Source organism: Dermacentor andersoni, chromosome 6 (assembly GCF_023375885.2).
Source record: "Dermacentor andersoni chromosome 6, qqDerAnde1_hic_scaffold, whole genome shotgun sequence".
NCBI classification, from domain to species: domain Eukaryota; kingdom Metazoa; phylum Arthropoda; class Arachnida; order Ixodida; family Ixodidae; genus Dermacentor; species Dermacentor andersoni.
The window spans coordinates 51,212,953-51,239,974 of NC_092819.1; the positions used below are offsets into that span (position 1 = coordinate 51,212,953).

The 27,022-nt window shown below is 47.7% G+C and overlaps 1 protein-coding gene across 2 annotated transcripts in view; it reads left to right on the forward strand.

The window, feature by feature from the left end:
- Window positions 1–27,022, forward strand: part of LOC126522918 (uncharacterized) — a 102,866-nt gene that overhangs the window by 27,081 nt on the left and 48,763 nt on the right. For both annotated transcript variants that reach the window (XM_050171762.3, XM_050171763.3), the window contains exon 2: window positions 6,977–7,169. In XM_050171762.3, coding sequence (XP_050027719.3) covers window positions 6,977–7,169 — 193 coding nt within the window. The remainder of the gene's footprint in view (window positions 1–6,976; window positions 7,170–27,022) is intronic.

Genomic DNA, 27,022 nt, shown 5'->3' on the forward strand with positions numbered 1-27,022 from the left:
CAACTCTGCCTATAGTAACCCCTCCGATCAAGCGCCGTTAGTAATACCAGCGGCCTTGGAGGTGAGGGGGCTAATTTTGTGATTCGCATGGCCTGGCCAATGTAGGATATTCTGTGTCTTGGTTCTTTGTCGAATGACAGGTAATGCATCGTCGTGATGAGATCTAAAAGTGCTATCAGCTATATCCTTTCCAAGACCGTATATATCCGAGACCTCGGCTTTAAATTTGGTCAATAAGTGGGCACAGCGTTCTGTGTCGTTCATTCTCCGTACCCGCCGTGATGACTAAAAGGCTATGGCGCTTTGCCGCTGAGCGCCAGGTAGCAGGTTCGACTCCCGGCAGTGGCTGGCGAATTAGAATAGGGGTGGAATGCAAAAGCGTTCGTACATGCCGAACTGAAGGGCCCTGTGTGTGCATGGGTGAAAGTAGTTCGGAGTACTACTACGCTGCGGTGTTCCTCACAAAATCTGTATTCTTCAGGTGAGGTTAACACCCATCAATCAATCAATCAATCAATCAATCAATCAATCAATCAATCAATCAATCAATCAATCAATCAATCAGTCAGTCAGTCAGTCAGTCAATAAATAAATAAATAAATAAATAAATAAATCAGTGAATCGATCAGCGAATCGACCTATTGCCCGCGTGTACTCTTCGTTTTCTGTCCTTGTCTTAAAACAGCCCAAGAATCATGACTGTCAACAACTTAACAAGCAACTTTTTTTTACACTACACAGTTTTAGAAAAGTGTTCGGTACCACTACATATATACTTAAACGCAAGCACTTTGCGGGACAGCGGGGTGCGCGTCCCTTACTATGCTTTGTTTAACGAACGACCCTGCTCTAACGTATGGGAACACAAATGTAAAGGTTGAAAAATAATAATAATAATTATAGGACGCTGTCTGGTGCAATGGCGAAATATCTCCAAGCCAAGGCAATCAATTAGCAACCATCGTGTCGTTTCTATGCCGACGCGTCTCGTCAGTTCCCGCGCGGACGCCAGAATCATCCAATAATTTTACGATCTGTACGCGCTCAGTGTTCATAACTAATGTTTCAGGTGAGTTCAGAGGGAGCGAAAGCTTATTTCACCATTTATTGACGTTCAACGACGGCGTGAGCGCAGCCATCGGCACAATTCACACCAAATCGGGAGCCACGGGTACTGCAATGTTCGACAACGCTTTGTCATAGCGTACGTAAACATCAGTTAAAACTTAAAACTGATCATATATATATATATATATATATATATATATATATATATATATATATATATATATATATATATATATATATATATATATATACGCTGCTCTGAAATTATCTGACGACACGCGGCTATATAACGCATCAAGCATTAATATACGATCGAATAATACTGGGTAAACCACAGCCTCCAAGACTGGCGCGCGCCAATCTCGGAGGCCATAAATGGGCTTTACGTGTTCGTGGACGACCCACCGCGTAGCGCGGCGATCGATACAAACGGGACAGGGCTAAATTATGTGCACTGATTACGCAGCGCCTGCGGGAAGCTTAATCAGCGTCTCTGTGCTTATCGCGATATGCTCGAGAGAGCCCCGGAAGCTAATTGCGCGTGTCCGAACCCGCCCCTCCTCACAACGCGCCTTGTATCCTGCGCAGCGCGATAAGGGACGCTTTTTTTTTTAACTTCTTCCTTTAGCGACGTGACCCAAACGATGCGAAAGATCAGCGAGAGAGCGGAAAGACGTGACTATCCTGCCACACCCTACACGCATGTGGCCTCAGCAGCAGCAGCAGCAACAGCAGCAGCAGCAGCAGAAAGAGTGGCACTGAACTGACTATATAAGCGAGGTTCCCCGCCATTCGCGAATGAAGCACCTGCGGAAACGTCTCGATCTTAGCAACAGATCAAAGTGGCCGCAACATGCGCGGCTGAATAAAATTTCGCGAAGCGAACGCCAGGTATTAATCAGATCGAGGATGTTCAAAGGAAACCGCCTATATATACCGGCCATTCTCGTCGCTTGTATACATAACGAACGTCTTCTGCGAGGGCTCGGACGGCCACGAGAGCTCACTTTGACGTCGAAACACACAAAATTATTGGTCCTTGCTGCCTATCGTCACGGTTGAAACAGTTTAAGCCCTTGAAGCTTACCTTTCTTAAAATACGATGCTTCTGCCATAAAACCTTAACCCTTCTTGGATTGTAGCGCGAAGTAACACACACACAGACTAGAAGAAGACAGGACGAGCGCTAGGTCTGTCTTCTAGCCTTCTAATCTGTGTGTGTCTCACTTAGCACTACAATCCAAGAATATGTTACCGTACCAACTTTCTTTTCTTTTACCTTAACCCTTTATGGTTCGAATGGTTATCACTGAAGGGAGAGTTTTTCGCTTTTGCGCACGTGAATAATCAGACGCAGGTAAAACTTGAAAAAAAAAAAGATCATGCAGATCCAACACACATGTCGGAATCCATGAGAACAGAAGCTTCAGTCAAGCCGTATACGTTAAACACCGCATACAACTAACGGCGATGTGTGCAATCGTGTTTACTTTCGTCCTACGCAGCGCGCAACCTCATGCATGCAGTTATTGTGTTCATCATCCACCGCAAAGGTCACAACTTGAATCTCGTGCATTATTTATGTCTATGCATCGCACCGCTCGCAAGCTGTGCCGAAATGAAAGCACCAAAAACACGCGCATCAACAGTGCTTAAGCAGTGACGTCACCAGGCCGATCGAAGGCGACGTACGATGTCCGTTGAGGGCAGAATGACGTACGACAGATGTACGCAGAGAAAAGTACAACACGCTTCAAGCAACATTCACGGATTCTGTACTTCTATAGTGTCACAGTGAAACATACATGTGCCCATTCTGGAGTCAATAATGGACACACACACCCAGTGAGACACACCGAGTTAAAAAAAGAAAAAAAAGGAGAAATGATTGCGCAGATTCAATCCACGGGTTGGAATCTGAGAAGCGAAGCTTTCACGAAGCGGTTACGGAAATGCCACGCAACGATTATATTCTGCGCAGCGTTTCGCACCATAGTGGTTACCTGCCTGCCAGTGAAGGCCCCAGCAGCAGACAGCAGCTCCACGCCAAACTCGTGGGAGGTACGCAGGCTACGAAACGTTCGCTTCAAAATTACCAGCGGAGGTTTCACTTGCTGCAGGCTATGGCTAGCAGTTAGCTCACAAACGCAAAGCGAAGCGCGTTGTCAAAATCTCAAACTATAGCGCAAACGTCTGCAATAGTCAACATACTTCCGTATACTACATAATTTTTTTTTTTTTTTTTTGAGGAGCGCTCTTTCTCAAAACTGGTGATGCTGTCGGCGCTCGTCTGTAAATAAATAAATAAATAAATAAATTCGCACAGGAAGAATGGCTGTGTCACGAAAAGAAAGCCAATAGAAACTTCAATTGTCATCGGAGCGCGCGACATGGCGCTCACTACCGCGGGCCCTCCCTCCCCAACCAATGCCCTAACAAAGCCGAAAAAAAAAAATGGCGACGAGAGAAGACGGCTCACTTCGCTTTCGACTGAGCCCGCGAGCGCTGCCGGCTCAGCGCCCAGCGCAGTTCGTTAGAAGACGAAACTTCTTGCCTATCAATGCTACCGTTATCACTGATAAATAGGATGCGCTAAACAAACCATTTCTGAGTGACGAAGGCGCGCACAACGGCGACCGCCGTCGAAGCAACCCGCGGTTTCTCGTCGGAACACTCACCGTATATGCATGCGATCTCCAATACGAGCGCGGGACTTGGCATTGCGCAGGAGAAGCCCGGGAACTGTAACACACCGACGCGCCATCATCCGTGCCGAGGGTAACGGAGCACTCACGCGTTGTCGAAACATTCGTCGAACCGAGGAAACGGAGGTCGCCCCCCTCCATTTTCCGCTCTTTTCCCGCCAAAAAGTCAGCTTGGCAGGAAGCGCAGAGAGGTAAACGCACATCATTACACATCGACAGCTCCTCACGGACTGATCAATTTATCCCTACTACCGTAACGTTATGTCGTCTGCTGGGGAATCACCCGCGCCTGGTGATACAATTCGACCAATTAGAGCATTCGTATGCGCACGGCACCCGAGACCAGCCGAGAGGCCGGGCCAATGACTGTAAGCTAGCGACAGCGCGCTCCCTGAGGACGGGGACACGTCGATGGAGCCGGGACCTGCCGGCACCTTCTGGGTTTGTGGGGGCGCCAACGCCATGACCAGTGATTCCCTATACATGACAGTTCGATGTTATTCTGCGGTCGTGGACACGATTCATGTTTCGATAAGGTTGTTTTGTGTTCCTCGGCCGATTAAATCGTGGGTTGTCGCAGCTCCTATGTTCCTTCCGGTGTGATAGTACGCCGTGCGGCGTCTATACCTGTCGCGAGTTTAAACAAACAAGGAAGGAATGAGAGACGATCGTTTTCAGCTGCATGCCTGTCTGGGGTCGCCATTTCTGTGACTCTCTCGCTGAGTATTATTGTGTCCGCACCGATGGACAGCCCAACATGTTTCTGGGTCTCGTTTGTGTGGCGGATTATTTCCATTTGTATACCTTCTTTGGCGTCTCTCGCGGTTTCGTCAGAGGATAGGAGGGGCAGATTTACTGAGCGCGCTGTCTCCTGGCTGTAGGTCTTTTTTGACGCCATCACTCGGTCAGCGGACGCATTGAAGAATACTCATCCTGTGCTATAGGGAAATTCGTGGGATATACAGGTTGGCGCGGCTATCGTCGCGGTCGTCGTATAACTGATCGGCCGGCGCCACGACTCATGTTTAAAGCTATAATTTCGCTTATCGGGTGTTGCTGGACCACACTCATAAACCATAACGGCAAATACCGACGCACAAACAACAAACTTGAACTATTGACGTCAGTTCTTCGCTTTCCCTCTGTGAAAACAACTGTAGCCTAGTTTCAAAATTTCATCCTTCACGAAAAAAAAAGTCTATATATTTCGCAGCTCACTGAGAAATTCAATGATATTTCTCTTGGATGCTTTGATGCGTCTTGCAGGGAAAGGGGCCGCAGCTTGGCGAGCAGCACGTCACTTGTAATATCCGATGCCGTGCGAGAAAGCTATTTATTATTATTATTATTATTATTATTATTATTATTATTATTATTATTATTATTATACGTGTGATCATTTCGTGTATTCAACAAATGAGCGCGCGCGCTTGTGTGTGTGTGTGTGTGTGTGTGTGTGTGTGTGTGTGTGTGTGTGTGTGTGTGTGTGTGTGTGTGTGTGTGTGTGTGTGTGTGTGTGTGTGTGTGTGTGTGTGTGTGTGTGTGTGTGTGTGTGTGTGTGTGTGTGTGTGTGTGTGTGTGTGTGTGTGTGTGTGTGTGTGTGTGTGTGTGTGTGTGTGTGTGTGTGTGTGTGTGTGTGTGTGTGTGTGTGTGTGTGTGTGTGTGTGTGTGTGTGTGTGTGTGTGTGTGTGTGTGTGTGTGTGTGTGTGTGTGTGTGTGTGTGTGTGTGTGTGTGTGTGTGTGTGTGTGTGTGTGTGTGTGTGTGTGTGTGTGTGTGTGTGTGTGTGTGTGTGTGTGTGTGTGTGTGTGTGTGTGTGTGTGTGTGTGTGTGTGTGTGTGTGTGTGTGTGTGTGTGTGTGTGTGTGTGTGTGTGTGTGTGTGTGTGTGTGTGTGTGTGTGTGTGTGTGTGTGTGTGTGTGTGTGTGTGTGTGTGTGTGTGTGTGTGTGTGTGTGTGTGTGTGTGTGTGTGTGTGTGTGTGTGTGTGTGTGTGTGTGTGTGTGTGTGTGTGTGTGTGTGTGTGTGTGTGTGTGTGTGTGTGTGTGTGTGTGTGTGTGTGTGTGTGTGTGTGTGTGTGTGTGTGTGTGTGTGTGTGTGTGTGTGTGTGTGTGTGTGTGTGTGTGTGTGTGTGTGTGTGTGTGTGTGTGTGTGTGTGTGTGTGTGTGTGTGTGTGTGTGTGTGTGTGTGTGTGTGTGTGTGTGTGTGTGTGTGTGTGTGTGTGTGTGTGTGTGTGTGTGTGTGTGTGTGTGTGTGTGTGTGTGTGTGTGTGTGTGTGTGTGTGTGTGTGTGTGTGTGTGTGTGTGTGTGTGTGTGTGTGTGTGTGTGTGCGCTCGCGCGCGCCTGTTGCTCATTCAGTGGCGTGGCCAGGAATCTTGTTTCGGGGAGCAGGGGGGGGGGGGGGGAGTGTTGCACGCACTTCACGAAAGAGAGAAAGAGAGCTAAACGACGCTCCATAAGTGTTTGTCGCTACCTACCCTACCGACGCCTTTGCGGCAGTATAGCTAGCAAAACTGCCCACTGCGATAAGGCTCACGTGCGCGCGCTTTGAATGAACGCTGTCTCAAGTCATCGCCGCCGGCGATGTCGTTACCGTTTGTACATTCCTTATCGCGTTAACGCGGTGATACTGGGCTAAACAAATCATCTATAGTTCGCTTTCGGAGAGCCTTCTGCGTCTGACTCCACTCCCTCAGCCCACATCTTCGCCACCTGTAACGATCTTTATTCCCCCTTTCTGTTTTATCCCCACGCAGGGTAAAAGCAGGCTATTGAACTCAATTTCAGACCGACTTCTCTGTTATCTCTCTTTCTTTTTTTATTTAAATGAAAATAAAAGAAAGAGACGTAGTTGCCTTACAATGTTAACGGCTACTTCTTTCCTCATTGCGGAAACAACAGTGTAAAAAAAGATATGTAAGAAAATGAGGAGAAATCACGTCACTGGGTCCATAACTCCACAGTACACAGTCCTATATACCCGGGAACAAAACAATATGAAAGTCAAATGCAAGTTGCACTACATTGAGTTTGTAAACAGTCAGAAGCACACACTCTTGAATATATTTCTATCTCTCTTTCGGCGTTACTCGAGCTTCCTTTAGGGAGCGGCGCGTGGACACCAGAGGAGATGGCGTACTGGCGATCTCGCGGCCCAGTTCCTTTCTCTCTCGTCTCAATGCGTGTCCGCGCATGGCGTCGCATGCAGGGTGCATCCGGCGTGACGAGCGTGGCGGCGGCGTCGTGCCGTGAAGCCCCCTCTGCGTACCTGAGCCGGGCGGCCAACGGACTGGGCTCGTACGCCTACATGGGCACCGACGTGGCGCCTTGGGTCGGCGTCGAGTCCGGCCTGTCCTCCATCCAGGGAGGAGCCGTCGGCTCGCCTTTCGCAAGAATCACTGGTGAGGGCGCCACTTGCTCACTCTCACTCACTCACTTGCTCTCGGTGCGAATTGGTGTCGCCGCGCGAGCGTCGACTGTGACGAGTCGGCGTTCTTGCGGCTTCCGTGAGGTGTCTGCATGCAGCCGGTGGTTTATTGGAGCGGCCTGCAGGCCACTTTGTGAAAGCGATTGTGATCACTTTATGTTCACGTAGACTATATAAACCAGTTTTACAGTTTACTTCACTCTTTGGCTCGCCCTTTTGTTTCGTGCATCTTTCAATGTTAGTTTCAAAGAAGATCAAGTCACCACATCACCGGGATTACGTATCAGCGCGGACATCCATAATGCTTGTCGCGCGTGTGACAACGGCTGGAAAAATAAAAGGAAAAAGAAGATATTCATCAAGTTGGAGGGGTAGGAGGAAGGACAGTTTATTGCATTGCATCGTCCGGTCGACTGTCTGAGAGAGACATCAGGGGAGATATTCTGTAAGAGTCCACTTAGTGGACATGTCCATTTCGTCTGCTGCTGAAGTCCTGATTGGCTCTGATGCCTGGTTCCTGCGGACACGCAGCGCAGCCCAGCCAATCATAGCTTCAACAGCAGACCAATTGGACATGTCCACTAGGTGGACTCTTACAGAATACCTCCCCAGGTCGCAGAATACGGGGAGCAGTTTTATTCTGCACTTCGTCGTCACTTATGGCTCATCTGGTTACGGACAGCTGACCACCTTTTACTGCACGTCATGCGGCCACTCCGCGCGTTTAATTCAACCCGACACTGCGTAAGCTGAAGGCGTGCTAAGGTAAGGCGCGCACGCTCGCGAATTGGCATGACGTAACACAGCGACGCACGATAACATAGTTACAGCCTGTCCGTATAAAGTATTACAGTTTACGGAATGCCGGAACATCGGATGGCGTCTACGGCAGCAGCAGTGCTCGTAGGGCCACCTTTTGACGCTTTCTGCACCCACAATGCGTAAGAAACAATGTCGGGGTACCTCAGTGTTTTGGAAGATGCAAAAATGAAAAGAAAGAAAGAAAAGGAAGTGCACCGTACTATAATAATCACTGCTGTCAGCACCTTTGCGCCAGCAGATAGGTGGAACACGACCGTTGCACTTCTGTGTTCTGTTTGATCCCAGCGTCGCAAGATGGCGCCACCACTGCTGATGTGCACGTATGTATCTCCAGTGTTTCGGTATTTTGCAAATTGGCACCTCACGGGCACGTTGGAACTCTCAAGTGTCCCGACAGCCCGAACACGAAGTAAAACTGCAAGCAGCACTGACAATTACGCGTCAGTGGGGCACTTGAGACATCCCTAATGCGAATTCCAACGAAGGTGAGAGAGAATGATCACGCGATGATCAACATGTCGGACGAATGAAGCCTTGAGTTCTCCTGACTGGGCTATAGGCTTAGCTCCTTGCGGGCTATCTGACGCGTGCGCTTGGCTACGCTCCCGGAGAAGTTTTTGACATTCTCGAGAGCTGACGCAACACTTTGCTATAATGCCACTTGGTTCGCAGGTCTCGCGCTGTTTTATTTTTTTCTTCCCCTCCTGGAATGTTAGTGAAGGTTGTTGAAAAGGCGGGAAGTGATTAACGCGGAATGCGAAGGCAGATAAACAGAAGCGTTGCGCTTTTTCTCCGTGGGCGTTAACTACCGCATCCAGAAATATAACTGGCAGGCGTGGTCGAAGCTGAACGAAAGCTCGGAGGGTGTGCGGGGGATAGTTTATTGGGCCTTCTTCCAATAAATGTTAGCGAGGTACGCATAATTTGCGTGGGCCTGCGTAAAGCGATGTGTAGTTTGCAGTGTTTGTCGCGTTATTAATTATCCATCTCAAGTACACTTGGGAAAGATTCCACGACAGCCTTCGTTTTCTTCTTGGTTTTGATCCCTCAAGCGAGGGTATATGACAACGAAAAGTTTTATAAATAGCGGTGTCACAGTAATCGGATTTTGTCGGCCACGTATGTATGCGAAAGAACCCTGTAGCACGAAGTTCTGGTGCCGCGCCTTTCGGCCATGTCGCTGACCCACGATTGTTTGGGCGCACCAAGCCGTTTGATTGCGTCCGCCGTTTCTAAGACTGTATGATTAATTACAACGGTGCAGTTGCTTGAAGGTTAGCCATAAGTGATACACAACAAATGTGCGTGTGTCAAGTACATGTGTGCCGTTTGAAGTGAGCTATTCTCAAAAAGGTGGCACACGTACGTATCTGGAGCGCCCTGTAATCACTCTTCACTGTTTTAAGTGAAACACTTGCCCAGAAAGGAACTGTTTAACAAACGACACACCTTCCCTGCAGAGACAAATATGTGCACATGTGTGTCGTAAAAAAAAAAAAAAAAAAAAAAAAAAAAACGACAGCTGTAGGTTATCTGTGGTGAAATCTTCAGAAAGTGCGTGTCCCTGTGCTGTACTGCCTAAAAATTATTGCGGTTATATTCTATTATATAAAAATATAAAAATTAAATTAAGCTTGGTGTTTTGTCCCCTGGCTAAAACCCGCGCTCTTAAGGCTGTAAAAAAATTAGTATACCCCATATCGAGCTCAAACTGCACCTGCTTTGAGAGAAAACGTAACTTAAGTATGCATACTAATTCTGACCACCCGCTGTGCACATAATTATTATGGGACACCAGAGTTCGACAGTGACGACTATTCAGGTTTATTGCGTGCGGTATTCGTGTTGTCAGTAACAGTTATTATCACGTTTACTTGCCACCAAAAAACTGATAAAAAAAAAAAGAAAATACAATTTGACCCCATTAACACTTCGATCTGGCCCCTCAAGGGTTAGGGTATTAGTCGTGGGACAAACTAAGCGCCCTCTAAACATCCATAGGAATGTTAAAATGTTTAGTGTGTATGATTTAAGGGAATATAGTGCTTGTTCTTGTGGTTTATATAATTAGTCACCTTAGACCTGTACCCTCGGGAGCAAATGTAAAGAGACAACGGCACCAGCAAAAAAGAAAAAGAAAGAAGAAAAAGGAAACATTCTACGACGCGTCGTGCAACATTGAATTCTGTCAGTATACATTGCAGTATTAGAACACACCAACGTGATTGCACCATTTCGTTGCCGACTCCATGCCTATAGGCTGCGAAAAATTATTTTATTTAATTTTTTGCAACATCTGTGGTCTCCAGAATTTCGTTCATGTTATGGAAACAGCAAAACATGTGACTATAGATGACAGCGCCTGAAGAAGCCAGCGACATTGTTTCGAATGAAGTGGAATAAATGTCTTTCAAACCGTTTCAACTATTGCGTCTAAAAAATCATTCAACTGTTCTTTCTTTCTTATGATTTTACTGCTTTGCCCAGTGCTAGAAGCATACACGTGTGCTTCCAGTGCGTGTCTCAACCTTCGTTGAAACCAACTCGTTAAGTGACGTTTTACTTGTAATTGTGATACCTCGGTTGCGTGGTTTCTTGCGAAGCTTAATTAGGTTCACAAAGTATCATTGTATATGTTCAAAGCCCCAATATTATAAGAATATTTTATTCGCTTTAAGCGTCGAGCGTTGTACCAGATAGGGTTGACAGAATCCTGACATCTCTCTCTCTCTCTCTCTCTCTCTCTCTCTCGTTTTGATGGGGGAGGGTGGCATTGAGGTAATAAGGAGTTGTGAAATTTGGTGTGCCGTTTACTTTTTAAGATCTCGTAAATTGTGTCATTTCTTCCTAGTTATTTTAGCAGCACACTTATATATCACAAAATCCGACTTTATCTTTGTAGTCGACAGACCGCATCTCGGGGTCACAAGTCCGAGCTCTACGTTCGGGGTGGGAGTGTCACAGGTCGGAGCCCCCGGCTATCTAGCCCGGGGCCTGCCTCGCACTCCGCCTCACACTCCGCCTCAACCTTCTTTTCTTAGCCTCTGTGTTGCTGCTGCTGTGCAGCGGGTCGTCTGAACGTCGAGCACGCGTTCCCTTTAAATCCTTTCGAAGGCAACAGATTTCGTTCGAATTGCTCCAGCCCCCCGTTTGTGTAATAAAATAACTTCCATATTTCGAAGGTATTTGAGGAAAGATGTCAGAGCTCTGGTCCTGGAAAGTGTATACTTGACGCCAGTTACTCGTTGTTAAGATCAAGAAAAATAGCAAGATAGGTAGGTCCCTTTAAGACCGCGGCTATCCCAAGTTCTCAAACACTACTCGGGAGAAATCAGAGAGAGAGAGAGAGAGAGAGAGAGAGAGAGAGAGAGAGAGAGCAGGACGGACGGTAAGGAAAACAAACTCCGCACTCACTGTAACGCAAGTCACAAGCACGTAAGCAGCGACATCACTGGCATCGGCTCTGGAAGCGTGTGCTCTAGTTATTATAAGGCGAAAGCCTTAGAAGTCTCATTGCTCGAAAAATCCGTTGTCCGGCCGTTATGAGAACAAATTTCAAGCTCCAAGATGATTCGCTTGAATGTGGCCGAACCGGCCATATCTCCAAATTGGATTCGACTCGACACCGTGAAGTCGAGAGTCGAACCCACGACCTTTGGTGTTAATTAAGGCGAAGTTAAGACACGATTAATTAAGATGTAGTTAGTTAAGGCACCTTAACCAACTATATTTGGTGTTAATGAAGGCGAAGTTAATTAAGCTGGAATTCGTTAAGCCACTCGAACCCACGACCTTTGGTAACAGCGCATTCGAATGAAAATCTCGTGCAATGTAATGAATGTCTCGTGATCGAGCGCTCAGGCGTACGTCTTCGTCCTCTTTAGCGTGTGCTAAAGTGACTGTCAACTTTTTTGATCGCAGTCGCCACATCGCAGTGGGATGATCGTCGTCGAAACTTGCGCGTAAATCTAATAAGTGGAATAAGGAGAACGCGCAGCACGGAACCGGCACTCAACGGCAGCCCGTGAGAATTCTGTCCACTAAGATGTCGCGAAGGACATCTGACGGTTCATACGCCTGTGCATATCAGGGCATGACCACGGTCCAAGCACACTGCTGTCGGCAGTATACGCTTCCTCTTATAGTTGCCTCTGTCCGACGATCTTCAGAGTCAAGGCTGTGGTTAAAAAAAGAAAAGCGATGTGGGATGAAGTATATAATGAAAAGAAAAATGTAAAGATAGACGTGTTTTGCCTACGTCGCCGAGTTAACGACAAACACGTCGAGCTGAGAAGAGAAACAACAGCGTTCGGTGTACCAGTGCAGCTGGAGTGTTCACCCGTATATACAACTTACCGTTTACGTGGTCTCCTCTCCGCGGCCATCCGATGGTTCGTGATAAGCAACGAAACTCTACCAACCACTTGTTCGCTTGATGCACCGCTCTTTCGCCGCGCGGAGATATTGAAACAGGGAACTTCGAATCTGTCCGCGATGTCGCAAGGAACGATCTCGCAAGTTACGTGAGCTTCGTGGTACGTGATCTCTGGAGAATAGGTTACAGGACCTGTTCGGAAAGCTTTAGGAGTATGCGACGATTTGATTGTTCAGTCTGTACCAGTCCCGGTCATGGTTTTAGGGAAGGAATTAAGCAATGTTTAAAAGCTGTGCACTTGTAGCAGAAACAAAAACAAAAAAAGAAGTGTTGCTTTAGGCTACTTTTTTTCGACGACACGTTGCGAAATTGCACGTAACATAGCACGACGACCACTGATCAACTCTACAGGACAGTTTTCACAAATTAGCCTTTATTTATAAATTTGTGGACCATTCTGTTGCTGCGGAGTCATGTGGTTGAAGCCAGCGTGTGACTCCCTCGATTGCCTCCCTTCGTGGGGCTCGAACCCACAACCCTACGATTGATTGATTGATACGACGACGACAAAGATAAACATAAGGCCTGCATTTGCGCTTCCTTAACCCTGCTCCTATTGCATAACTTTTTATCTTCACTTCCCTTCCCGATAACCTTGAGGGCTAAGCCAGTTTGTCACCGTAAACGATATATATTATAAGTGATTCTTAATGCAGTTGCTTTCCAATCCATCAAGGACTACGATCAAACCAGCATCATCTGCGACAGCGGTGATGTACGGTGAATCTCGTCGCGAAACCCACCTACTGGAACATGCACTCTTAAGTATGATCAATTCGAACGTAAGTTCGTGAGAATGTTTAATTACAGGGTTAATATTTGACTATCGCGTCTTGTTTTCTTTGTTTCTTTTTCTTTAAGTGACTACCGGTTCGAAACAACTCGCTGCCGAAAAAGAAACATTTTCTCTTCTGCAACGTTATCTTGGGAACTTACGTAGAGTCATTGCTGCAACACCTCCAGCATACAGCCACTTGCGTTCGAATAGTTACGCGCAATGTTTCAACCCCTTCGAAAGGTCGGCACTACATACAGCGAAAGCACGTCTGTATAGGTTCGCATCGCGATACGTTCCCCTCCCCTGCAGCGTCAGCTTCAGAATCCCAGCATTTTTTTCCTCTAAAACGCATTCGTGCAGCGCGAGCTCCCCACGCGGTCCGGACTCCTTTGCATATCGGAGTCGTTTATCCCCGTCCTACCGAAGCAATGTTGCACCGCGGGAGGCGATACGTATTCCGTTACAAGCTGTCGGAAGAAAAGGGCCGAACGAGCTTGTTTCACGCTAATTTACGCGGTCAGAAGCCGCTGCTTCGGTACATAGAGCGCGGGCCTCTGTGCAACGACTTTAAGAAAAAAGAAAGAAAAAAAGGAAGACGACCGACGCGCACTTTGCGAAGGGGCCTCGTTTTTATCTTTATTTCTAATCTCTTCTGCCCGTCACGAGGAATGCACGAGAGCCGAGGGAGATAAGCTCGGGGACTGGCGTGCTTCCCTGCTTCTTGAAGAGGTTCGCCAGGCGCCTTCGAATCTATGGCATTATACAAAGTATATGTATACGTACAGACGCAGGCAGCATGCGACACCGGGGTTTAAAAAAAAAACACGAAGGCGGTTGTTCTTTGAGTGAACGGGGTTGGTGTAGTATATGTATCAGGCTGGGGCGAGCCGGTAACCCTCTATCCTTTGCGAATCCTTTGACACTGTACCTTCCTTCGGATTAGCGGTTTCGGGCTTGGATAAGAAGTCTCGGGAAAAAAAAAATAAAGAGGTCCCTGCAGTGCAAGTCGGCGACACGACCCGCGGCGAGTCTTTCGGACGATGCATGCTTCGAAAGGGGTGAGAAAGAACACCCCCATGCCGTGGATTCTTCGGAGGAACCGGTGCTGCCTTTTCTTTCCTTGCTCCTTCTTCTCTCTCTCTCCCCTACCCCCTTCCCAAACCCCGATTTTTCATTTCTTTAATGATCGTTTATTTCCGGTTCTCTTCCGATTCGCGGTCGTGTTACCCGCTCGCAGTGCCAACACCGGCTGCCGTTCGAACCACTGCGTGTCTTGTTTGTTTGTTTGTTTGTTTATTGCTCTCGCCTACATCACACAGCTCAGCTGCGCAGAGGTGCGCGCGCGTGTGTCTTATCTTCAACTTCGCGCGCGCGCCCTCACACTGTTCGTCTACCGATCACGCGGTTTTCGTGTCTTTGCAAATAAATATAAAAAACAGAAGCAGAACAAGAAAAAAGAGAAACAATGCCGGCAAACCTTCGGCAGCGCCCTGACTTCAGCGCTACGAACCTCCGCCTTCTGCACAGCAGCAGCAACAACCGAAGCCGTGCCGTTTCCTCGCATCCGCTTTCGGCCGTATATAAGTCTCGACTGCTTGGCGGGTAGAGAAAAACAGAGAGAGAGAGAGAGAGAGAGAGAGAGAGAGAGAAGCGGGGAAGGAGAGCTCTCAAAGGATTGAAGGAGAAGCGGAAGAAGAGCAAGAGGCATGGCCGAAGGTTCAAAGGGGTTTCTGGGTCTCGCCAGGCTCACGTAGTGTGTGCCTCGATACGGAGCAGACGTCGAGGTGCCGCGACCGACCATTTGGGGGGGAACGGAAGGCGACGGGAACGTCGCGCGGTCGGGTTGTCCCACGTGCCCCGAGCGAGAGATCGATGCTGCAGTTTAGAGCGTAGCTTCCTTAACTGTCCTATCAGCCTAAAGACGACGGCCGTTAAGAGCGTGTCCCGAGGGCATGCATCTCCGCGGGAGTTGTTACATTGCGCGCGCTCTCTCTCCCTGCGTGGAGTTGTCTCTGCCTATCGCCACCGTGTGGCGCGCACGGCGCGTTTTGTCCCACGGTAACGAGGTGGTTGTGCGTTTCCCGGCCGGCTCGGTTTCGCGGCTGCTGCCCTGCGCTTCCTGCGTTTACACGTGCTTGATCTTAATTATAAGCTATCGGCTGAAGGCGCGCCGCAGCTGTGGGTGCTGTTTACAACGTTAGGCGTTCCAATGCAGCCGTCTTCGAAGGGAACAGCACGAATGGCAGAACGAGCGAGTAGCGCACACACTCGCACGCACGCATGTACACACACACAGCTGTTTCGTCTTTTGCACGGTTGCCTCCGACGACGTTACCTTACAAACTAGCTCGGATTCAGATCAAGAGAGAGAGAGAGAGAGAGAGAGAGCAAGGACAGAAAAGGCAGGGAGGTCAACCGGACGAGCACCACACCGCACTCGGTGCTCACTCTCTCCCTCTTTTCGGATTCAGATCAAAGGGCTAATTCGGCCAAGGCGTACTCGCCGCGGTGTGAGCACGATGTCCCAGGTTCGATTGCCAGCCGCTGTAGAAGTATGTCGACAATAGCGAAACGCAAGAAAAGAAAAAAAAGAAAACTCGCGTGTACTTAGATTTACACGCTTCATTAAAGAACGCCCACGGATGACCGAAAGTAATTCGAATCCCTCCGTTTGGGCGCCTCCCGCAGCCCCAGTGTTGCTTTGGGACGTTCGACCCCCTGAATCGCTCATTCGACTGCTTGAGGCGGCTGCTTGATGCGAGACCTACCAACCCGGTTCGCAGGACTTGCACTTGGGGATATAGCGAGCACTTTAGTATCCAAGCTGCTCGTATTGTCGCAGTTAATATAAACATGAACAACGCGGACTAACGGAACCCATTACCCGTTGCAAGCATCAGCATTTGTATACATTATACCAGGTTTCTTTTCTCTTTCTATTAATGAATTTTTTAAAAGGGATGCTAAGAAGAAAAGAAATATATATGTGCAGAATCAGTATAAGTTATCCTTCTACTAATACACATATGCACGTCAAGAATTATGCCTTAAGTGTAAGTCTTTATTGCAATAAAAAATACTTCAATAAGAAAAAGAGACTCTTACTGTAATAAGAGCCTCGGTAAGCCAGCCAAGGCGCAAAACGGAAAGCATAGCGGCGACAACACGTTGAAGTTCCCGCACTAGCTAGCCCTGACGTCATTCATTATGACGGCGTCTTCCTGGGCCTAGATAATTCGTAATAAGTAAAGATGATTTACATTGTATTTTTAAAGAAGATAAAAAACGGAACTTAGCAAGTGTCAAGAACTTGTACTGGGACACAACCACCCCAAATTGGGAAGAAAAAAAGAGAGCTCTTTGAAATCTGTGACGTCACATTGGTGTAGCGGCGCCGAAGTTCTCGCGCGAAATTAACGAAGAAAGGAACAACGGAACTTCGACCTTCATTTTCTTTTCAAATTTTCAACATTTAGCCGCCAGGGAGTTTTGAATAAACACCTCATCAGTCTAAACTATATAGTTTCATGTTTTCCATTGCAGTCCCTTCAAGGTTGCACAACTCTAGTCTGAGTTGGACAACTCGGAGCGGCGAATTACCTGAACGAGAAATCGAAACGCACAGCCGACTAATTACGTATATTTAGTATGTATAAGGGCGCATATTGCAATTTGCGTATTTCTGCCAGTGAGTTCGCAAGGTATATCCGCTTGAAAGGAATTGTGAGGCTGCATGGCAGCAGTTTGGATCGTGCGATTCATATCCCTTCTGAAATTGCGGGGGTGAAGTGCATTGGCGTTCCACCTAGATTTGAGCTAAGTGAACATGCAAAAACAGAAACCGGGAGATGCTGGCAGAGGGAGTTATAGCGCGTAAAAGCCGGCATATACATGCATACGTAGGTGAAATAAGATAACGTTCTTTCCTTTTTTTTTTCTTTTTAACCATACTAATCTAAAAAGTGGTTCTTGGACTACAAAAATGCACTCTACTTGGACCGCGTCTTGGGAGCCCACTGATTTAAATTCATCAATCGCAACACCTGTCCCAAGACGATTAGTTTAACCGTTCCTTAGTCGACTGCAAATGTCTATTTCTCGTGTGAATGCCTCTTCGAATAATTCATCTCAACGAGTGTAGAATTTAAAAAAGGAACGCCAATTATTTTTGTAGTTGATTACGCCCGGCGACAAAATACGCGTGGTTGCAAACATTTCTCGTTTAGTCTTTCGTTGCCAAATAAATAATAATAGGAGTTTTGAAGAATATTTTATAATCTCATTTAATGTTACTGTAGTCCTTTTAACCACGGTACTTCAACTTTAGAGTAAAAAAAAAAGTGAAGGTTGAATGGTAACTTGAGGTCTTCGGACTAAGTCAGAGAAAGAACGCAGCTCTTTGCAGACTTTCCTTCTATCTTTCTTTCTCTCTTTTCTGCGCGAGTAACCAACTTGCCCCGTAAAACCACCGCGGAGCATTCATACATCGTCTGACCGCGTTTCTCGGGCCGGGTTTTTTTCGGCCAAGCCGAGCTGGCGAGAAGGCGTCCTTGAGATGGTAATCGACCATTACCACGCTTATCAGATCTCAGATTGGGGTTGCGCCGATACGGTGTGGGCGTCGCGACCAGCCACCTATATATATATATATATATATATATATATATATATATATATATATATATATATATATATATATATATATATATATATCCCTCTTGGAAAGATACGTTTTTGTGTTGCTATACACTCAGTGTATACGACAGTGCCGCGGACATATATTGTGATGGTCGCTCGCCCGATGTGTAGTTATCACTGCTGTCAAAACAGTCGGTTTGCGAAGCAAACGTGCAAGCGGACTGTACTGCACGCATGGGGACCATTTACAGCCGAGCCAGAAGAGGGGGGGGGGGGGGGGTTGAAGGTGTACAGATATTTTTTGTCATGTGCTCTCGCTTGTAGTGAATTTGAGAATTTTCTATTCGTATGCGAGTATGCGAGTAGAGGGAACTAGAGGAAAGTCTGGCGCCGCGGTCGTTCATCTACCATGTGAATGACATGGATAGTGAATGGGTTTGTCTAATCTTCGTACTGGTGGCTTCATACGTTCTTGATTTATTTCGCTTTACGCCCGCCTTTGTTGGCCTAAACTTCTGATCGGTCGTGCGTCCTTAATGAGCGCACCAAGGCGACCGGGCTGACTGACTTGCGAATCGTTGCGTTTCATAACCTAACGTTTCGTTGAATATGGTCAGTTTGTGCAAAGTCGCAGAGTTGTTTGCAACCAGAAGGAAGAAGCTTTGGGCAAATCCGCCACGCACTGTCCACCAAACCCGTGCTGGCTGAACCACCGCCATGGCGGATCCCGTGGACACTAGCGCCAGATTCACCCCTGGTGACATTTTTGCAGGAAACTTTGTCTCTCGCTGGTGCCCACGTGCTTGCGCACAACAGTTTAGGAATCAATATGGCGATTCCTAGAGAGCTCTTGTTGAGAAAAGGTCTATAGACGACGAAGCAGAGCGTGACCCAGCGACGAAGTGAGTGTAGGAAGATAAAAAGAAGAAAGAAAGATGAAAGAACGCGACACACCGTAAAATTTGTATCGGTGCAGGGCATTTCAGTGCGGAAGAGGGAATCTGATACGATCATTAAAGCTGGCATGGGTAATAAAAAGGATTGGTGGTTTCTTAAATGCTGTCGCATCAACAGACTTTGGGGTGCATACAAAGCACATTGCCATGGCGTTTTTCTTCTTTTAGTTATAGCACACTTATGCGCCTCTTCCACAGTAGATTAGGATTCTGGGCCTACTACTCCAGAGCGACGGGAAGGCACATGCCGCCATTACAAGGATCAAGACTACAACCGAACAGATACTTGGTAGGATTCGGAGGGTATCTAACAGAAACCGAGGCCTTAAAGGGTACGATGCCATGCGTCTGGTACGCGTGTTCGTCGTGTCGCGGGTTACCTATACTCCGCCCCGTATCTCCAGTTGACGAAGGCGAGTAGGGACACCCTAAACACTATGCTTCGTAAGGCAACGAAGCAAGCACTGGGCATGCCCATATACTCGTCCGCGCAAAAAAACTACTAGGCATGGGCGCCCACAACACGGTGGAGGAGATCATCGAAGCCCACTTCTCTAATCATAGAATCCGGCTCAGTCACACGGAACACGGACGAGCCGTCCTACGCAAGATAGGATGGCAGATCGAGCCAATACCCATCAAGACGGCCCTTCCGGAAGACTGGAAGACGACCATTCAGACCAAACTCCTTCCCTGGTACATGACGCCGGGCAAGGACGACGAGAGGCGCACCGCGCGAGCCATAGCCATAGCCCGGAAGCTGGCAGAGAACCCCAGGGTCCTCTACGCGGACGCCTCGCTCCGAAAACACAGTGACCGTGCAGCAGTGGTGGTTACGTCAAAAGACAGGCTGATCGTCAGCGCGTCCCTCAAGACAACAAACCTCGCAGTTGCCAAAGAAGCTGCCGTGGCCCTCGCACTCGCACAGCAAAGCGTGGACACCGTAGTCACCGACTCTAAGACAGCCTACAGAAGCTTCCGCAGGGGGTAATCTCCTCCGCGGCCCGAGCCATTCTATCCAAGCGCAAGCCTCCGGGAAGAGTCATAGAGCTCGTGTGGATCCCGGCTCACTCGCAGGTAGCAGGCAACACCATCGCCGACTACCATGCCCGAGAAATGACAATCCGGGCCGAGCACGAGCCGGGAGAGCTACCGCAACCGGTTGCCAGCTTTCGGGACGTTACCCGGATGTACCGAGAGGAAAGGTGCAGACGGCCAGAACCGCACCCCAAACTCACCAGGCTACAACAGACGATCCTGCGTCGAGCGCAGGCGGGATCGCTTGCGCATCCCGTACTCATGAACCGCATGTACCCTACGGAATACGATATGCTCTGTCCTTTTTGCAGGAGAGAAAAGGGCACCCTGCCGCACGTCTTGGCAGAGTGCACAGAACTCAAGACCCCCCCTCCTCCCCTTCCCACCAACACCCCCAATCCCCAACCACTTGAGCGATGGGAGACCTTGTTATCCAGCCCCGCCCTACCGATTCAGCTCGCCCTGACGGACAGGGGCCAGGAGCTGCTGGGAAGATATGGGTCCTGTAACTAGGGAACCACCCCGTCTGGTGCCTGCGTGCACCACCGATTTATTTCGGGCCCAGTAAATGTTGCTTCATCATCATCTTCTTCCAGTAGAATTCATAAAGGTGAACGCGCAGTCACCCACTCTATTTTACTCATTCTCTCGGTCTCCTAGGCTCACGTGGTTTAACTTAGGGGTTTTTTTTTCGTCCCCATGTTTGCAGAAACCCATGCATGTTGTTTTCCCCGAGTACACAGCACGTGCATCCTCCGAGAAGTTGCGAACTTCGACCGCACCGACGTCACTTCGTATATGCTGTCCTTCTATACCTTCCTTATTATTTGTTTTTTTATTGTTTGCGTGTTGTCACAGACTTTCTCGCCCGCTATAAAACACGCCGTTGCCTCCGCGATCGTCCATCCCCGACGAGGAACCGCGATAGCGGTGCCGCTCTGCGCGCGTCATTAGGACCTCGTTTTATTTTACGCCGGGAGCTATAGCGTATATAACCAGTCGCGAGCGCTGCTCGTCGTACACCTTTCCCGTCTTGCAGTGCCTCATTTATATACACACAAGGCGAGCTGCGAAGACGTGTATACGTGTATGCGTGTATACGTGTACACTGCCTCGGGACAGTTGGCTTCGTTTTCTTTTCTTTTTTTTTATTTATTATTTCGCGCTGCGTCCACGCGTACGCGCGTGTGTATGTGTCTCTCTGGAAGAGAACAAACATAAGGAGGTCCTTTCTTTTATTTGTTTTTTTTTTTTACCCGCCATCAGTGGGACCCATCTAGAACGTGGGTGCCGGACGTCGAAATAGCGCCCGATGTTATCGGCCGGGAGGGTCGCTGCTGCATGCATGCAAGCCGCAGGTCTGTCGCGAGTCCCAATGCCAGTGCGGCCGTGAATCAAACGAGCTTTGCTCGTAAAGCATTTTATGTGTGCCGTTCAACTCCTCGCCGCACTGTATACCCCCCCCCCCCCTTACACGTTCTTTATTCTCTCTTTCTCTCTCATTTTTTTGCCTCTCAAGCGTATACGCGTTGATTTAGGGCGGCGACACGGTTGTAGCGAGTGTATGCAGCGCAAGCAGACGAAGACGGAGCAAGGAACCAGGCAGGACGGCTGCGGTGTCTCGCTGCGGTGTTTGACGCTGTGCCCGATTTCGTTCAAGCTGAAACCCTGTTTCTTTACTATCCCTAGGATAACTATAAATTTCTTGCAGTCTGTGTTGTTCAGTGAACCTTATTCTTATTTCTTTTAAACGTATTCATCCATTTATCTGGTCTATAGCTTCTCAAGTGCACGTACATTATTCGTTTGTTCCGAGTTTTGCTTCCTTTTCTTCTTTTTCATTTATTCCAGTAATTATCTGTTTACGCAAACCATCCGTTCGTCAACGCAAAAACGCGCGTTGCCCGTGCACAGGAGGCACGTTAAAGATCCCCAGGGGGTCAGATATAATCCAGTGTGCGCCACTACGGCGTACCTCAGAATAAATCGTGGTTTTCGCAGGTAAAACGCCATATTTAAATTCATTTCAAACAGGCCACATTACTGCTTTTACATGAACCCGCCGTGGTTGCTTATTGACTATGGTGATGGGCTGCCAATTCACGAGGTCGTGGGTTCACAGTCCCGGCCACGGTGGCCGCATTTCAATGGGGGCGAAATGCGAAAACTCCCGTCTACTTTGATTTAGGTTCACTTTAAAGAACCCAAGGTGGTCCAACTTAGTCCGGAGTCTCCCTCTACGGCGTGCCTCATAATCAGATCGCGGTTTTGGCACGTAAAACTGCGTAATATTTTTTTCTTTAATTTGTACTTTTACATGAGGCGCACAATGTCCGCCCAGACATGTTTAAACTCACTCACGCTTACAAGTTTAGCTGCCGCGGCGACGATTCCACGATTCCAGCGAGATCTGCCAAATATACAACTCGAGAACACAACGTCAGCGACAGCTTCTGAACTTGTAGAACCCCCCGTGAGGTTCTTCATTTCATGAATGAAAAACCACCCCATCCATGCATGGCCAGTCTTCTATTGATTGCAAGGCACGATCCCCGCCCCCCTTCCTCAAAAACTACGTCACGGATCACGTGAACAGCTCGTCGCACGAGGCCAGACAAGTCCACCATCGAGCAGCTGACGAAGGACACGAAATGATATTTCAGTGGAAACACACGCGGCGTGCATGGAAACAATCAAGCAAACACGCAGCTGCCCGATCTGCCCATCATCATCATCATCATCATCATCATCATCATCATCATCGTCGTCGTCGTCGTCGTCGTCGTCGTCGTCGTCATCATTAGCAGCAGCCTGGTTACGCCCACTGCAGGGCAAAGGCCTGTCCCATCATACTTCTCCAACAACCCCGGTCATGTACTAATTGTGGCCATGTCGTCCCTGCAAACTTCTTAATCTCATCCGTCCACCTAACTTTCTGCCGCCCCCTGCTGCGCTTCCCTTCCCTTGGAATCCAGTCCGTAACCCTTAATGACCATCGGTTATCTTCCCTCCTCATTACATGTCCTGCCCATGCCCATTTATTTTTCTTGATTTCAACTAAGATGTCATTAACTCGCGTTTGTTCCCTCACCCAAACTGCTCTTTTCTTATCCCTTATCGTTACACCCATCATTCTTCTTTCCGTAGCTCGTTGCGTCGTCCTCGATTTGAGTAGAACCCTTTTCGTAAGCCTCCAGGTTTCTGCCCCGTAGGTGAGTACTGGTAAGACACAGCTATTATACACTTTTCTCTTGGGGGATAATGACAACCTGCTGTTCATGATCTGAGAATGCCTGCCAAACGCCCCCCCCCCCCCCCCCCCCCCCCCAGCCCATTCTTATTATTCTGATTATTTCCGTCTCATGATCCGGATCCACCATCACTACCTGCCCTAAGTAGATGTATTCCCTTACCACTTCCAGTGCCTCGCTACCTATTGTAAATTGCTGTTCTCTTCCGAGACTGTTAAACATTACTTTAGTTTTGTGCAGATTAATTTTTAGACCCACTCTTCTGCTTTGCCTCTCCAGGTCAGTGAGCATGCATTGCCGGGTAATTGTAAAATAATTTACACCCTTAAAGTGAAAAAGGGTGTAAATGTGTCTATAACTCACACACCCTTAGGGTGTTATTTATGTAACGGACACCCTAAGGGTGTGAGTTATATACACATTTACACCCTTTCTCGCTTTTAAAGGTGTAAATTATTTTACGGTGCACCGTCGGAGTCCGCTGTGTCACCATCCCTATTTCGAGGTCCGACGTGCGAAAGAAGTTCGCGCGCCCGCCCACCACCGTGGAGTTTAGTGGGATTCGTGCGAATTTCCGAGCACACGCTTTGATACCCTGGACCGTAATTTAAAGGTTCGTGTTATACATCCGCTCTCTCAGCCGATGGGACTTCGCCTTTCTAGCCCGTCTATGGTTTGGAGTAGCATCTTCAAATGCGTGCACATTTATCATCGGAAAAAAGTCAATAGCCCACTTTGGGGTTTTTTTCGGGTGCAGCGAAACGATCGCGTACCTTCTTCGCGAGTGCCCTTCTTTATCGTCACTCTGGGCGAAAGACTATAGATGATCTCGTCCGTTGTGAACCAAAACAAACATGGCATGACCGTGTGCAGTGATGGGGAAATTCGTGTTCTCCCTGGAAGAAAATATCTCGTTCGAGAGAAAGGTTACCAACTTTTTTTTTTTCCTCAGGCGGCCCAGATTGCCCAGATTATGGCGCTCTCCGCGCGATCAAAGCGAGAAAAACGAAATTGACGGTACCACACTCGAACGAATCACGCGGACCCTTGAACTACTGCAAGTGCGACCTCAAATGTAGAGCAAGGGATGCCCAGCTCTTGATGAAGAACAACTTCTCAAGAGGCGCAATAATTCGTGCTTAATTGTGCATTTCTAAGCATTTTCTTTCGGGACACAAAGCTTTCTGCTTAAAGTTGGGCAGAAGCTACGTATGGTGACGATGTAAACCATGGTTTCTTTCTTTTTACTGGCTGCTCTATCTTCACTACCTTCCGGATCGGCTCACTAAGACAGTCAGGTACACACGACAGTCACTTGGTTGACTGCCATCAGAATGCTTCGCATAAGTCGACATAAACAAAGGGTATTTTCACCGTGAGTAGCTCATTCAACCAATGCACAAATCCCTGCAGGCGCGTATGCACTAAACGATTTTAACTTACGCCTGTACATGTGTGCATTTTACAAAAACGCTACAAAACAAGAAATGCCAAATTTTCATAGACAACCGTTCAATTCCACGTTCAACCGTTAAACAACCGTTAACTCCACCACCGCATGATGTTGGCTTCCTGGATTCTGTGTTACACAACGTTCACTGTTTCTCGCGTTCCGTCTGCTGATCTTCTCCGAATATTTCTTCACTCATCGTGACGAGCACAAAGCGCTCGCAACATTGAAAAAAAAAAAAAATCATTTCGCCGACGTGCCCTTTTTAACTGTCATTTGCTAAAACATAATACCAAGGATTGCAAAAGTGTTCTTGCTCCCAATTTTTCTTTTACTCCTGGCACACGCTTGATCAGCTTGAATGCATCGCCAATGGAAGCGTTTTGCATTTAGCGACAAAATAACAACCAGCGAGGACACCCGAAGAGCTGGCCTCGTAAAAACAAGCCTCTGCATTATATGTGCCCGCATCTATAAAGAAAGAGACGCACTCGGTCACGTGTCAGTGAGCGCAGCAGTGTTCGTTACGTTACGTGACTCGTTTGAATGGCTCGTCTTTGATCGAGGCAACAGCCCTGGCGGGTCTTCCGGATCCGCCCGTGCAAACGCGACCTGTTGCTTCGTGAAGTCAGAAGCTCAGAAGAAAGGACAGCAAGCTCAACATGCAAGATTAGTCGTCTGGCCGCTGTGATGGCGTTGCAACAGGTCGGGTATGCCCCCGGCGTGCTTGATCGACAATTTTTTTCTGCATAGGCGTCTCATACTCGCGAGTGTTTCAACAAACGCTGACCAAACGCGTCTTGGAGTTTATTCAACAAATACACAAAGCCCGGAAGAGGCTTAGCCGGCGTATAGAACTGCTTTCGTGATAATTCTGCGGTCCCTTAGGAAACATCGTGGCTTGGAAGCTAACGCGATAGAAACCCCTTCCTCGGTAGGCTGTGAATCAGCGCTTCTCTTTGTGTACGTCGAACTGACGGGCAACATAACCAACCTCACCACATGAGGCACCGATGCAGGGAAACAGATTGTCCCGACTTAAATAACAAATTCTGTGTGCCTATGGAACCGCGGTATATGCAGCGTCAAGGCAATCACTGGCAGAAAACGCCGGATTTTGACAATCAACCTTTATTCGTGGGGACGTTGACCGGACCCTCGACGTCGGTGGGACTTCCCCTAAAGGCTCAAATTCCTGCAAGAGAATGGTCTCCGTGGATTTAAGACTTTGAATAGACTTTGTTGTTCATGTTTGTGTAAGCCACCATTTTCGTCATAACCATCTTTATTTTTTATCTTATAAGTTCTCGTGTTAACTCCCATGTATATTCTCCAATGCCGAGTCAGAACTTCGGGCTGACCTTCCGGCTTTTTATAATACTGTCTGTCTATCTATCTATCTATCTATCTATCTATCTATCTATCTATCTATCTATCTATCTATCTATCTATCTATCTATCTATCTATCTATCTATCTATCTATCTATCTATCTATCTATCTATCTATCTATCTATCTATCTATCTATCTATCTATCTATCTATCTATCTATCTATCTATCTATCTATCTATCTATCTATCTATCTATCTATCTATCTATCTATCTTCGTCTGTCTGTCTGTCTGTCTGTCTGTCTGTCTGTCTGTCTGTCTGTCTGTCTGTCTGTCTGTCTGTCTGTCTGTCTGTCTGTCTCCTAAATCATGTACTAACCCAAAAAGAAAATATTACCTTGGCAAGACCAGTCAACCCCCTCCCGTCCCCACAAAAAGAAAGAAAGAAAGAAAGAAAGAAAGAAAGAAGAAAGGAAAGAAAGAGAATAAATGAGCAGATATATATGGAGCTCTGTACATTAGTGCATTTCATTCCTCTGATGTGTTAAAAGCCTGCAATAAACCTTTCCAATCATTGTGTTCAGCCTTTTTTTCTTTCCTGCCGTCGTCGTCGTCCTGCAGTGCTTGTTGTGCGCCAAACTTTCACAAATGATCACTGTTCTTTTTTTTTTTCTTTTATTGCGACGGTTTTTTGCTTCGCAATGAAGAATGTTTACACGCAGCTTCCCAACAATGGACGCCAACGATCGTTGAGAGTAAACTTTAGCTTGGCACACATTTTATAATTAACGCTACAATTAAAACGAACAAGAAAAACGCATACACCGAAGCCGTGTCTCAAAGGCTCTTTGTTTGCTTGTCTGTTTGTTTGTCTTGTGTTTTCTTAACCGCTTTCTCCTGCGTAGGCTAGCAAACCAACGTGCGTCTGGTTGACCTTGATCCCTGCGTCTCCTTCTCCTATTTCTCTTTCTTGTTTGTTTCCTCGTAGCCTTTGTAACTTCTAGGGCCAAATGCTTTAATCACCCGACGCTCAAAGGTGCGAACAATGTAAAGCCCTGTGCGCTGGCGCCATCTATTAGGAAACTACCAACTCCAACGGCTGGCTCCGGAGACCGCATCACCTTGTAA